The sequence below is a fragment of the Macrobrachium nipponense genome, chromosome 26 (assembly GCF_015104395.2).
Source record: "Macrobrachium nipponense isolate FS-2020 chromosome 26, ASM1510439v2, whole genome shotgun sequence".
Lineage (NCBI taxonomy): Eukaryota > Metazoa > Arthropoda > Malacostraca > Decapoda > Palaemonidae > Macrobrachium > Macrobrachium nipponense.
This window is the reverse complement of record NC_087215.1, coordinates 40893912-40909324: the sequence shown is the minus strand read 5'-3', so window position 1 is coordinate 40909324 and position 15413 is coordinate 40893912. Positions and strand designations below refer to the sequence as shown.

The window sequence follows — 15413 nt, the reverse complement described above, 5'->3', positions numbered from 1 at the left end:
GGTTACTGAATACAGTGGCCTCTAAATTGGCCATGTATGTGCTCACCATAAGAATGCCTAGCGGGGAAACCATAGCTACTCTACTTGGCAGATTAAGTCTCCTTGGAGGGTGTAAAATGATGCTTATTATGTGAATGCTTTGGGCCTTGCTCCTTATGGTCTTCTCTTGGGTTTGTGGTGGGGTTGCTTGTGAATGGTACGTTAGGTTGGTGATTGTGTTTATGGTGGGTCTACTGGCACGTGAATAAACAAGCTTTCAACGTCTATTGATGATGATTCTTTGGTTGGATTTTGAGTTTACAAGATGTCAATGAATTCCGTTGCTGATGGTCGAGTGTACATCATCAGTATGCATGAGTTGATGATGTCGTTCAGGCTCTTTGCTTTTTTGTAAGGGGGGGGGGGGGGGTTGTAATTCGGGATATGATCAGTCTGAGTGAGTTGCCTTTTCTATGGGCTTTTACTGTACCATAACAATATCCAAGGCTGAAGTCTCCCACGATGTTCGAGAAAATGTTCACATGACACTGTTTGTTTGGCTCCTTTGCTAGTCGAGCGATTCTGGTCTGTGGGGTCTTTGTTGACTTTAATGGATTTTGTTGTGTCGTTTAAAATGCTTGTATATTTTTGAGAGAGAGAGAGAGAGAGAGAGAGAGAGAGAGAGAGAGAGAGAGAGAGAGAGAGATTTCGGAAATGACCAGTTTACTTTAAAAAGAATCTGTAGTTAAAGATTTCTTTTTGTCATAGGGATACTGAACGTGTATCAAAAACTATTAGCAAGTTTAGGTTTAAAATGTCTGTGCATAGTTTTGTATTGCATTGATGTGTTTGTAAAGGGATGCGCACTTCAATAAAATATTTTCGTTAAAATTTCGTATACTGTTACGCGGGGAACCTTCTCTGCTTTAGTTAGCAAGTCGATATTTATTAGGGTACAAAAATAATTAACGATGATCTGTTGCTCAACACAGCAGTTAGACCTGCCCTCCTTGATATCTCCTTTGAACATTCCCAACTGTTCATTGCAGTGGGGATTCCCTGTACAGAATCAAGAGAGAAGATGTAAGAAATAATGGTACTCTAAGCACTGTTGATGTCTGTCTCTTGATGACATAACATATACTTGTTCATTAGCAAATCAATCTAATTACAATTAAGGAAGCCTCATACGTAGGCATCAAAATGTCATTTGTAAATAGTTAATGTGACAACAAATGTAAGTCAGCACACTAAACCAAATGATTGAGACCGATGTCATTGTTGGCCCTCAAAATTATCTGGCAAATGACTTGGCTACTGAATCAAGGGCTGTGACCAACGCTCCGCAGTCGCTTTTTTGGAAACATATTTCAGTACTACTTCTCTAAACTTTGTGTACATTAGGCATGTCATTTCATTCTGTGTTTTCGTTAAACCTGATTTAAAGTGCTTAGGATCAGACATAACCTTCTTTTGATTTCATGTATATGTCGAAGTTATTTCCTCTTAACCCTAATCCTCAGTGATTAGGATTCTACATATGTTTTTGATGTATTTCATGTATACATTGAAGTGTTCTTGTAAGCCTAATGTAGTGTTTAGGAGTAGACTTCATATAAACTTTATTTGGAGTCCAAATAAAAGAAATAATTATTAATATCCAATGACACTAATTTTATTCGTTATTCTTGGGAGAAAGATGGCCCATATTAACTCTGTGCTAACAGAAAATCTTCCTCTTCTTCTTGACTACTTTGTATCTTTGAATGTAAGACCTTTCACATTTTCTTCCAGTAATGAGAATCGTACCAAAAATTTTTTTGAAAAGATGTTTGTGTAAAGGAGATAAATTACTGACAATAAAATACGTAGTTAATGCTGGGTTTATTTTTATTTCTTTTCGTTATATTCAAAAGGAAGAGATTTAGTGAGAGTGCATTATTGAAAAATCCAGGTTGTTAAGCGCTCTCTGATTTTTCTGCTACTTGAGCTGTGTTGCTGGAAACATTGTCATCACGTCCTTCAGTGTTGCAGGCCAGGCAGGGCAATTTCTTTTCCAAGGCAGCGCGATATTTAGGGTGGCTGATGGCGTACACAATTGGGTTGTACACAGCATTGGCCTTGGCAAAGACGGAACCCCAGATGGAGAAGAGGGGAGTAACAGAAGACTTGTTGAGCATTCCAGTGAAGTTGATGATGAAGTAAGGAGTCCAGGCCATGAACCAAAGGGACACGGTCATGAGAGCAACCTTAGCAAGACGGCATTCAGCAGAGGTCTTCTGACTTTCTTCGCTCCTGAGAGACTTGACACCCATCTTCTTGGCCTGTTCACGCATCTGCTTTTCATGGTTGGCTACAGCCTTAACGATGAAAGTGTACAGGTAGATGTTGGCAAACAGGGGGAAGATGTAGACCCAGATAGAGTAGATGTACAGATAGCTGTGTGAGAACATATCTTCAGTCAAGTAGTCAGTGCCACAGGCAGTCATGTTACCCTCAGGCACATAACGGTTCCAGCCAAAGAATGGAGGAAGACACCAGGCAAAGGCAGTGACCCAGGTACCAGCAATTCTTGCCATGGCACCGCTGCTGGAAAGAGGCTTACCAGAAACACCCTTAACAATGACATTGTAGCGATCAAGGGTGATCCAAAGCATGGTCCAGATAGAAACACAGCCATAGAGTGATCCGAGGAAAGCATATACTTCACAGAAGAATGAACCGAGAGTCCATGTCTGCCAGTAGCAAGAAATGACCATTGGTGGGAACATGCAGAACATCATCAAGAAGTCAGACATAGCCAAATTAACAACAAGCAAGTTAGCAGGAGTGCGGAGAGATTTGGTGTTCATGAATACCCAGATGACAACGAAGTTACCTACAACGGACAAGATTCCCATAATGACCATCCAGAAGCCAACCAAACCATACCATAGTGGGTTCATCGGAGGAAATTGGTACCAGTGCGAATCCACCATGTGGAGGAGTTCCTTAGGTACCGTGTCTACCACCGTGTAATTCCCAAAGGGGTTTGTGGAGGGGAGGGCGCCACTGGCCATATTTGCAGGATTATCCCAATATGACATCTGAAAATAAGGAAGCTTTCAGTGAATTTCATTGAAAATTGTAGAATGCGTCGTAAATGGGTTTACTAAGATTTTTTGGCGTAGTAAATTCAGAAGTAAAACTTACTATCTTGCTATAACCTCGATAATATCATTTATAAACAAATGTAGATTTCAAGTTTATTACTTCAGTCTAGCGATGTTTTCATGTGCGTGTGTGTTTTTTTTAATGACTATGTTATTTATGTTAATTAGCTACGTGTTATTGTCGTTATATTTGAATATACCTCCTGAAAACGAAGAAAGAATTATATTTAATGAAATATTTCTGTCTGATCAGATCAGTATTCCGTATTTTGTAATCATTTTTAAAAAATAAAACTGAAAGTCATTCAACTATTATGTGAAACTTGTTAAAGTATTTTCGTGAAGCTTATTCCCGAAATTAATGACCATTTTGGAGTAAAGTTTACGCATTTTTATAAAGAAGTGTCAAAAGATTACAAGCCAGGCAACAGAACTTTTGAGTTTTCCAGATAATGTGAAGAAGCCGTGTCGATGTACCGTTGTCACGAAACAACTCACAGATATACTGGATATGTTGGACTGATTTTTTGCCTTTAAATATACAGTTTAAAAAATATGGAAGAGATTAACTAGGGATGTAACTAAGAGAACACAATATTAGCAGGCTGGTTTTATATGTCCTGTGTTTAATTATAAGACCTTTAACAAGAAAATGTAACATTTGGGTAAAATGGTTAGATTGTATTTCGTTTTACTCACATTATTGTTACATATCGGAGAACTGTTCAGGGACTGAAATGAGATTACTGTACGTGGAAGAAGTGGGAGCACAGTTCAGTTGCGACCAGTCCTGGTATGATTTTGGATTTTTAGATCGAGAAGACATTGTTCGTAAACAAAGGACGATATTCTTGTCCTTTCCTCTAGTGATATAAATTTTCAATGTTCGATAATGAAGTCAATTGGGTCAGTGAACGATGACAAATAAAATTTGAGGAACAAATGTAACTGAAACCCATCAGTATCAAAGAAAGTATTATTTTCGTCTTCTTATAGAGGCATTTGTCACCTTGGAATGTACAAATGAAAATTGTATGTAATTAAGATTTTTTTTTTATTTATAATAAACTGACAAATAATTTCGCCTGATAAATGCAAAAACTCTCTTACGAATTGTTAAAGCATAAGAAACTGGTTTTCGGACTGGTGTGTTTATCATATTTTGTTATTTTGATAAATGAATTTAATGAATTTCACTTATGTACACATGGCGTTGGTTCTTTTGGATCTTCTGTGAAATTTCAACTCAACTGAAATGTAGGTAAATTGTAAATGAAAGCCAGTGCCGGTTTCTCCACAAAAAAAAAAGAACAAGCTATCCCAAGAAATATTTAGAAAAGATGAAAGGCCGGGCATGAGGTTCAAATTCACTACCTCTTTTAAGAAGGTGCCATACGTTAACATGAATTTCTGAACAAATCATCATCCAAAATATGTCGCGTGTGTACATAACTACCGTGTTTCTTTATTTACAATTAGAGGAGAAGCCGTGATGAATTGTCTCATCTACCACAGGAAATTGCATTTAGTGACGATGGTCTCAGTCAATGTATGTTTTAGTGGTTATTTTAATGTAGGATAAAAGATCACCGTGAACTAACCTTGTCTAACGAGAGAGTAATCTGTGCTGAAGAAATTCCAAGGACTACTTCAGCTCTGTAGCTTCGCTGTCTGCTCGGCTAAACCTCTGCGCTGCTCCACGGGTCGTTACTCCCCTTTATACCCGCTGAGAGATTGCTATGACGTCATTAACCAATTAGAGGAAGGAGATCAGGGAGATTACGTTTCTCTTACTGGATTTAAGGTACGGGAGAGATAAAGGGTTCTCACGGAACTCTCTTCTTGTATATCTTACTACCAGTGCTATGCACTTTGATGTCTTAACCACGTTGCTTATGAAATGAAATGAGAACAATGGGCGAGTATTTTGCTTCTGTTTTACATCTATGTTTCATAAAAACATTTCCATCAGACAAAATTGAGCTTTTCATTATATTATTTATTCGTTTTCCTGATCATATGTAGCGCTTGTGTTGCATTTTTTTAGAAGATTTGGAGATGGTGTCAGTCCCGTAATCTGCCACCACTTAAATTCAGCTTTCGCTTTGTATTTTTCCTCAAGTTTGCGTTTCTCCTTTATTCGGGCAATACTGTCAGAACTTCTTGATCAAATGATTGCTGCAGTGGTAAAAGTTAGTTAGTAAATTATGTTTTAAACTGATTTTTGTTCGTTTTTCATTGTAGTTATCTTGTGGTTGCCTATGTCAAACTTGAACGGCGTGAAATCTCTCGCATTCTTTGCCAGAATGAGTTGATTATTGAGAGCGACATTTCAGTCAGTTGTCTGATTTATATACAAGCAGATGATAAGCAGCGGTTTATTAATGGTTGCAACCGCTCAGCGTAGTCTTTTTGACTTGTTGTTGGGGTGACTAATGTATTTTGCAATCTGAGTCTTTATTTGTAGTTTTTGTTGAAAAGAAAAATCGAAAAATCTGCAGATTTATTTCTATTGTCAAAGCAAGCTCTATAGTTTAAATACTACGTATTCCCGTTCATTTCCTTGTTTTCTCTCTCTCTCTCTCTCTCTCTCTCTCTCTCTCTCTCTCTCTCTCTCTCTCTCTCTCTCTCTCTCTCACGAACGTTATCATAAATGCACAGTATTTTTTCTTTTTTTACTTAGTGTAGGAGTTAAGGCGTCGATATGGTAATCGGAAATGACTTCCTATTTAAAGAAAGGATTCCTGAACGTTCAATGGAGACAAAACTGTGTTATTTGGAACTCTGAGTTGCGGGAATATTTAGAAACAAATATTACTCTTCACATTTTGCGAACATATCTCATGGAGAAGTGTCGAAAACTTTGTGTGCGTTCGTAAATCCGGTAAGATTCGTCGGTGGCGGCGAACGCGGTGTTTTGGAAGCAGAATTTACTTAATATCCAGAAACCTAAGCGACACTTGAAGTCAATATGATCCTTATGTACATAGAAACTACGTGGAACAACGCCTACTTGTTATTCTCAGAAATATCATCGTGCTGATAAAATGATTGAATTATGGGTCCTTATCAGGTATGTTTTTATGAAGACTGTTTTGCTCAATATTCATTTACTGCATATGCACAAAAATAAATTGTTCTCTAACAATCGACTTAATCATTCTTGTGTGTTTTAGAACGGATGATATGGAGGTAGAATGTTTTGTTAATCCGTAAGGCCTTAGCACTTCCGCATTCAAGTAGCTCTGCTCAGCTCAGACCTCTGTAACGTCTTAATAATTTGATTTTCAAGCCATACTTACAATCATTCTCAAGCCCAGGGTGCATAAATTGATATTATATCGTAGACGCACAAAAACTGACTTTGCTCGGGAAAGTGCATCATTGAATTTCCCACTGATTCCGAACTGTAAGCTCGCGTGTACTACGTGTGTCAGAAATTGTTGGATGGTCCAGGAAGATGTAGTATGAAGGTGGCCCGGGGTAAGAATTAACTGGAACAAACAAAGTTATTTGGCTCGCATGAAAATTCTGTGTCACCGATTTTTATTTGTTCTGTTGAATAACTTTAGGCAGATTCAGAGTTTATGTCCTGAAGTATTAGCAAATTTAATATTTGTCGACAGTCGTTAAAGATTTGTACTAGTACTAATCTAAAGGGACTCGTACGACTGCAAGGAATTTTGTTGAAAGGGGAACATATTTATATGATAGAATAAGGCATAGTATGTTTCATAATAATGAAACATACTATGTTTGGCCAAATTTCCGGAAAACAGCAACGAAACATTTCCAAAACCTTTCATTCATTGCCGATGCTTTATCGTTTAGCTCCTGTCTTACACAAATCAGGGAAATCGAAAGAAAAGAACATTTTCTCTGCTGTTTATATCCACCAGAGTCAACTCTAACCTCATGGTTTCTTTCTCTGACCATATACATCTCACAAACAAAACTTCCCCGTGGGTGACGATTTTTGGGGTGGGGGTTAGTGCCTCACTCGGGTAACTGCAGGCATCACTACAGGTTCTTTGCAATGCCCCTTCGGCCCTTAGCTGCAACCCCTATTGTTCCTTTTTACCTCCATCCATATTGATTTTTTCTTCCATCTTGCTATCCACCTTCTTTTAGCAATTATTTTATGGTGCAACTGCTAGGATTTTACTCCTGTTAAACCTTTCAAACCAACCTACTCTCAATTTCCTTTCCAGCGCTAAATGACTTCATAGGTCCCAGTGCTTGGCCGTTGGCTAAACTCTGCATCCCATTCCATAAACAACACTTGATCGAATCACATTAGTTTATGACCTTTTCACTTTTACTTCCAATTATTTCTGTTTCATATTAACAGTGATGGATTGCTTGGGTTATTAATAGATTGAATACTTACAGTTAGCATACACCTGTAGTTCCTTAAAGCGTGAATAGCTTGAGAACATTTTCAGTGCACAGATAATGATATTCATGCCATACCGCAAAGTGCCTGCCTTTATGGAACAGGTATTAGCTATCTGTTGGGATAAATTGTCCCTTGAGTGGACGAATTTTTGCCTTAAAAACCTGTTCAGCAAGATTTTCCGAAGTTGAAGAGCTTCATAAGCAGTTATATACTTGTGAATTCACGTTTGGATGAATTTCAACACTAATTCCTAATAGTTAAGTTTATATTTAACCTCTTATGGTTAAGGATACAGGTCACATAGCAGGTTAGCATTTTGATTAGCGATTAGTATGTCAGTCATTCATGGCATGAATTCCTATATTTCTAAGTGAGTAACTTGACTTACTGCTGAACACTCATAGTTTGCACCGAAAGAAGCAAGTGTCATCTATACTTTGAAGCCATTTATTAAAAATAACCCAATGACAAATAAATTATGCAAGTTATATACCTGTACTGTATTTATTTATGAAGAATATCAAGCTTTTCCTTATGCCATGTCCACGTGGTCGAACTCTGTCCGCAGACTGTGCCCTTACCAGACAAACTCTGCAGACACTGCCCGAGATGTCATCCAAATGGCAGAGCTGCAGAACAGCTATTAGGTAGTCAGTAACTAGCGAGCTGTCAAGGCAGTGTAACGCGATAACGATAGTGGGCGTCTTAACTAAAAAGAAGAGACTGCTCTATACCATAATAATTGGTGCATGTATAAAGAAGGAACTAATAAATCTTCAGAAAAATAAATGGAGTGTAGAGTGGCTGAAACGATGTAACATATTTGGAAGTTCCATGACTGTTGCGTGAATTAAAAGATGAAAGTGAAACTATATTACAGTTACTTGAGGATGGACGTTAATTCATTTTATAATTGATTGGCGAAAGTAGACCCTTACATCAAGAGACAAGATACCAATATGAGACAATGAATCCTTCAGATGTACTGTTTGATCAAGGCCACACTTCGATTTCTCGCAACTGGCTGCTCGGACGCGCACCTCCAATTTGATGCAAGGATTTCAAAATCGAGCCTTTCCATCAGTATATCAGACATGTAAGGCTGTACTATATGAAGTTTTGAAAGATGACTATATGGAGGTGAGATTATAATTATGTAATTTTTTTATTGTCCATTTGTAAGACAGTGAATTATGGTGTTGAGAATGCTGTATCACATCAAAACAAACATCAGCAACTATCATCCACCATATCAGAGCAGAAGCATATCTTAATATTTAAATTGCTTGTTTACAATTCAAGGGGCAGGGCATGTACCAAATCACATAAGGATTCAGTAATGATCAGTATTTACAATTAGACTTTGATGTTGACCAACGTACTACCGTACTACACTGAGTATTTGCATACTCAGCGTTCACTTATTATAAAGTATATAAGGTATTCGGAGACTGGCTAACGCCGTCAATGTGAATTATTGATAGTTGGCAGGATATGCAGGCTACTTGCACCTGTTTTCCTATAACCTTTATGCCTTCAAGAGATGGATATCGATTTCTCCCTACCTGGTTTTGATCTTTCTTCACAGCCACGGGCACAAAGAAAGCCCTGCGCCTAACCCATTGGCTGCCAACTTAGAAAAAAACTGTAATACACCAAATCACCAAATCCAGACGTAACATTTTCATTACGTGCTAGTTATTGATTATTGGTAGAGGTATGCTCTCTACCTATCATCACAAATTGGTTCTTCATTGGCCTGAGGGCCACCTCTAGATATAATTACATTAAAACCAATCCAGTAGTTTTGAGGACAGTGTTTGTGAAATGAATTTGTTATGAAAGTTTAAATTATTGTAGAAACCATTGTAAAATAAAACGTCGGGAAAAATACAATTTTTAAAAAAAAATACAATATTTCCTGACATCCAGTTCAAGATTATTTGAAAATATAATAAAGCAGAAAAAATTCTGCTTCTATTCTATATAATACTTAAACGTCGTCCTTGACTAGCAGCAAAGCACTATGCGAGGCAATGACAAATACCATTGTTACCTTTAGACAAGTTCAGGTTCACTTGCTAGAAAAATATCGAGAAGGAAGACGTCTTTTGTGTCTGGCAGCGACGTCGTTTCACATTCTAAGTCAAAACAACAGGTATTGTTTGTGTCGTCTTTAAGTGTGAACACAGGAGGCAATTCGTGGTTTTGCCCGCTAAATATGTCCGTTTCCAGACAAAGTGTCTGCAGGTATCGCTCGACTGTGTGGACGCGGCATTAGGTAGGAAGGAAACAAGACCTTTGAAAATTGTAGGGTAATGATAATTAAACCTTGGTTGTGATTGTCTGAGTAGTGCTTTTCTTGAGTACCCAAATCAGGGTAACGCCAAGTGTAAAAGTAGCAGTTTCTTTAGTTATAAGCAGTTGTTGGATGCATATGGTTTTTATTCAAGAAAAGGATAGGTCGATTAGCCAAGAATTGTAGCTTTACATACGTTTATAATTTAGTGCTTAGTGTTTGAAAAAGTCTCAGGTAATTCAGATAAAAAATTTGCTATTCTGAGGAACATCGGATACCATTATTAGCAGTTTTCATTAAACCAGCATAAATTTTTTTGGATATTAAGAAAGGCTTAATTTATAAACTTCATACTGAAAATTACCCTAGGAACTCTTCAACATGTAAATAAAGTTTCCTACAACCGTTAGCTATTTTTAAGGGACATTTGTGATCAGATTTATGCATTTTTTCATGTAATTGATTCACAGTAATACCTAACTTATACCGAATTTTCTTCATCGGCAAATAACGACATAACAGTTTAAGATATGACAAGGTCAGGATATAGTAAATCTTTGACAGTTACATAAGGTGAAGAATCATGAATTTTGACAACTTTTTTAAGTCTTGAAATGAACTTTTCGTGTCCTTTATAAGTATCTGTGCTATTTACAGTTATGGAGAAAATTTCATGTATTTATTTTAGTATGTTGAAGATATTTATTATTCATCCTTCATGTTTGCACAAAATCAATATAAAATTAAATAGGGTTCTGTAATTGTCATGACTAACCATCAGCAGTTTAAGCATATTTCTTATTAAGTGCTTACATTTACCGATTACGATTCATAGGAGCAAAGATGTTGTTTTTATGCCTATTCATTGTTGCTATGGAATGTTTTTGAATAGCTTATATGCATATGGCAGTACGTTGAGTATGCAGGAAGCCTTAGTATACCAATCATATTATGGGAATTAGAAGTACTTACTTTGCACCAACAATGGCACATTATCGTATCACACAATCGCATCCTATTTTCAGATATATTCATAACTCCTATTTCTATAAATGTGCATTGTATTTAAAGAATTTTAATAAACTGAAAGATTTTGAGTATTTCATTATCACAAATCATTGCACATAAACTCTGACGATTTAGGGAATCGTTTGTTAAACAAGGAAATAATAGACAATGCCACTAATAGGTGTACTTTTTATTTGTTTTCGATTCATTCAGAAGGTCAAGCTTTAGTGAGTGCGCATTATTTTGAAATCCAGGTTGCTAATAACGTTTAAGCATTCTCTGACTTTTCTGCTACTTGAGCTGTGTTGCTGGAAACATTGTCATCACGTCCTTCAGTGTTGCAGGCCAGGCAGGGAAGTTTCTTTTCCAAGGCAGCGCGATATTTAGGGTGGCTGATGGCGTACACAATTGGGTTGTACACAGCATTGGCCTTGGCAAAGACGGAACCCCAGATGGAGAAGAGGGGAGTAACAGAAGACTTGTTGAGCATTCCAGTGAAGTTGATGATGAAGTAAGGAGTCCAGGCCATGAACCAAAGGGACACGGTCATGAGAGCAACCTTAGCAAGACGGCATTCAGCAGAGGTCTTCTGACTTTCTTCGCTCCTGAGAGACTTGACACCCATCTTCTTGGCCTGTTCACGCATCTGCTTTTCATGGTTGGCTACAGCCTTAACGATGAAAGTGTACAGGTAGATGTTGGCAAACAGGGGAAGATGTAGACCCAGATAGAGTAGATGTACAGATAGCTGTGAGAGAACATATCTTCAGTCAAGTAGTCAGTGCCACAGGCAGTCATGTTACCCTCAGGCACATAACGGTTCCAGCCAAAGAAAGGAGGAAGACACCAGGCAAAGGCAGTGACCCAGGTACCAGCAATTCTTGCCATGGCACCGCTGCTGGAAAGAGGCTTACCAGAAACACCCTTAACAATGACAGTGTAGCGATCAAGGGTGATCCAAAGCATGGTCCAGATAGAAACACAGCCATAGAGTGATCCGAGGAAAGCATATACTTCACAGAAGAATGAACCGAGAGTCCATGTCTGCCAGTAGCAAGAAACGACCATTGGTGGGAACATGCAGAACATCATCAAGAAGTCAGACATAGCCAAATTAACAACAAGCAAGTTAGCAGGAGTGCGGAGAGATTTGGTGTTCATGAATACCCAGATGACAACGAAGTTGCCTACAACAGACAAGATTCCCATAATGACCATCCAGAAGCCAACCAAACCATACCATAGTGGGTTCATTGGAGGAAACTGGTACCAATGCGAATCCACCATGTGGAGGAGTTCCTTAGGTACCGTGTCTACCACCGTATAATTCCCAAAGGGGTTTGTGGAGGGGAGGGCCCCATTGGCCAGGTTTTCAGGATTGTCCCAGAATGACATCTGAAAGTAAACATGTACACATTAAATTCCAACGAGGGAAATATGGTATATTTTAAATCTATGTAAAATAAGTCACTATAAAGTTAATTTCTTTCTCTTGAATCAAGTTTAATAGGTAGACAAAAGCGAATTTTCTTCTGAATATTTGTAAAGATTTTATACCCTTTTAAATTGAAGGGAAAGTTGTACAGCCCTAAATTGCGTTGCAGTATACCATATCTAATAAAATGTAGTAACTTGCTCATATAAGATTTGCTATGTGGATACTGATAGTTTATAAAGTTAAAGTATGCAAGTGGATACAAAAGATAATTTGCCTTCCCTTTTGACTTAAATATTTTACCGAAAGCTCCAGTATATGACTGGATGTTGTTGTAATATTACGTTTTCAGCTTCTGTTTTGCATTTTTTAGGTTAATTTTATTCGTATATTATTGTTTAATTACTGAAGAGAAGAAAGAACTTTTGCTTTTCTCTTGGAAACTTGATTTTATAAATCAAAGCTCAACTCTCTCAAAAGGAATAAGAACTAGACCAGTAGTTGACAGCTAAACGTACGATTTTTTATTTGTCCCTGCAAATGTGACCTATTAATGAAAGTGACACCCACCCTTAAAGTCCCTTTCCGTTCATTGTTAAGGTAGGATTTGTGTAATTGTTTATTCAGAGTTATTGTCGAGTTCACTAAATTCGATATGTCCATTTGTGAAACTCATCCGTTCTTAAATAAAATTCTAACTTTATGGATTTGCTGCAGGGTTGTCAAAATCTATCTGGCTAATAATTCCAAGATTAAGAGGAAACTTTTGAGTATGGTGAAAATTGAATAAGGCTCTTCTAAGCTCTGGTTTTGAAAATAAGTCTGCGTGCCAGAATCATTTAGATAGCCAGCCGTGGCTGTACCATCATCATTAGGAATACGAATTGTTTTTTGTTTTGTAAAATAGTCCTTGGTTGGTTAAAAAGATTCCTTGTGTCTTCAGAATACGTGTTTTTTTTAAATAATTAGGTTTATCATTCGAACCATGTTATTTTAATCACAAGAGCGACCGATGGTTAGTTCGTTTACCTTTCAATGATGCAAATAAAAAATATCCTACGGAACAAAGGCAAGCATACTGTCAATTGATTATAAATCGTAAACGCTAATCGGTGCAATATCACGGAAGGAGAAATTGTTGGGACATTAATAAAACCCTGAAAAGAATTTCATGAACTTGTTTCTACATTTAAATGATTTGCTATCACACCTAAAGACATTGTTGTGTTAGGGGGTGATTTTTCGGGATGTAGCCAAAATAAAGCAAGAATGTATGTGGTCTTTGACACAAATGAAAAATTTCTTTATATATGATCGGAAAGTAACTAATCATTGTTGTACTCATCGTTCATTCTTTTGGGATTCTGCGATATATCTATATTAATAAAGGAAAGATAATTTTTATAATGATTTTCCTGGACTAACCTTGTTAGGTGCTGAAGAAATTCAGTAGACTACCTCAGCAACGTTATGAGAGCAATCTCGCAATTGTAGGTATGCGCCTGGACCCGCTAAACCTGTGTGGTTCTCTCTCTTTCAGAGGCTTCTATATATGGCTGAGAAAATCCTTGTCTTGACGTCATTACCCAATTAGACAAGATAAGGCACGAGGATTATATTTAATCTTACATAAGGTACAAAGAAAGTGAGAGAAACCAGTCACTTAAATTCCCCTCGGTTTTAGGTACCTGTAGATTTTTTATTTTGAATTATTAATTAAAACTGTTTTTAATTCTGTGTAAATTTTCTTGTCTGTACTGCAGTGTATTGCTTTATTCCAAGATGAACAATATAGACTAATATATTCTTTTTAATTTGCTTTTGACATTGAACAATGTTTTCTGTGCTAATTGCTGACCTGGTTCTTGCCATATCCCAAGATGTAAAGTCATCGAATCCGTATTTATTTTTACACACATTTTAGGTAGAATCTTGGTCATTATGTTACGTAGACTTTGCCAGTGAAGTTAGATTGATGAGACGTACGTGTTCATAACGGTTCTCTAAGTTTCCCTTGTGAAGCAGATTGGATTTGATGTTATCAATGTAAAGATATGAAAGGCATCTATCCCTGACTATTTTCCAACATGATTTTTGACTGATTTCCCTGTGGTGGGGTGGTAAGAATACAACTACCGTAGTCCTGCATTTCGAAAAAGGAGACTAAAATGACAAAAGCTGCCCTGCAGGTGGGCCTTTTGCGGTCATAAATCTTAGCCAGATTATGAAACCGGACTGGATGCGATGGAGAATGCGCATCAAGGCAACCGTCCTTCTTTCTACCTTTAGGGATAGTTGTGAGGATGAATATGTTTTTGACTGATTTTGCTATGAAATAGATACTGTCTTTTGCTCTCCAGGAAATGTGCACTAGTTCAGCCAGCGCCAAGAGATGGTAACCTCTGAAATTTCTAACAGTACCGTCTTATGACTTTTACCTTTTATTGGCACTAGTGCTCGAAACTGAAATCAATTCGAAGTTGTTCTTTAGGATCTCAATTATGACTTCCGCTATGGACAGACGTTGTTCAATGCCCTTCTTCCGATTTTACTGATGCTTGGTCATCTTCTCCAGAGCTTCTTAGGCATCGGACAGTTAGGCTTTGGGTTGTTGACCACCGTCTATGATTTTACGTTTGCAAAATCATCTCTAGTTTTGATTTTTGGATGTTGACAGTAAACATGAATGTGGCTGAATGATGGAACCCCAAGCTAATATTACTCTTGCTTTTATCAGTTTACTAAGAACAAGAAGTTAAGGTGGTTCACATTACAAAAAAACGTATGTTGAAAAACAGATGTTTTCATTCGATACCGTAACTGCATTTCCATAACTCAGATGCCAAATCATTATATTGGCATCATCATTCTAGTCTCAAACATTCTTCTCGTATTTGCGGTGCATCTGATTTTATATTCTTGCAGGGAGCAACGGGATGGGACGATCGACATGAGGGATGCACACAGATGGCAAGAAAGAAAAGACAGCAAACGGGGAGTTGAGATGTTGTTCAAAGAATGCAGTGATGTAGATCTTGACTTTATAGTCGAAGGGCTTCTAAGAGGATGGATAATTTTACTAGTCTTCATTTTGATATTATTCTTAAAAGAGCATGACGGGAGCTGTTTGTGTTCAGATTG

At 37.5% G+C, this 15413-nt stretch overlaps 1 protein-coding gene and 1 pseudogene across 1 annotated transcript; both read right to left on the bottom strand.

Annotated features, from left to right (window-relative positions):
• Nucleotides 1-1851: 1851 nt before the first annotated feature.
• On the bottom strand, nt 1852-4827 carry LOC135200217 (rhodopsin-like). Its single transcript, XM_064228653.1, has 2 exons — nt 4733-4827; nt 1852-3065 (listed from the first exon to the last, which is right to left on the bottom strand). Exon 2 carries the CDS (start codon nt 3063-3065, stop codon nt 1938-1940), a length of 1128 nt encoding a protein of 375 aa, XP_064084723.1. The 5' UTR covers nt 4733-4827; the 3' UTR covers nt 1852-1937.
• Nucleotides 4828-11030: 6203 nt separating this feature from the next.
• LOC135200216 (rhodopsin-like) lies at nt 11031-13795 on the bottom strand (annotated as a pseudogene).
• Between the last annotated feature and the right edge of the window lie 1618 nt (nt 13796-15413).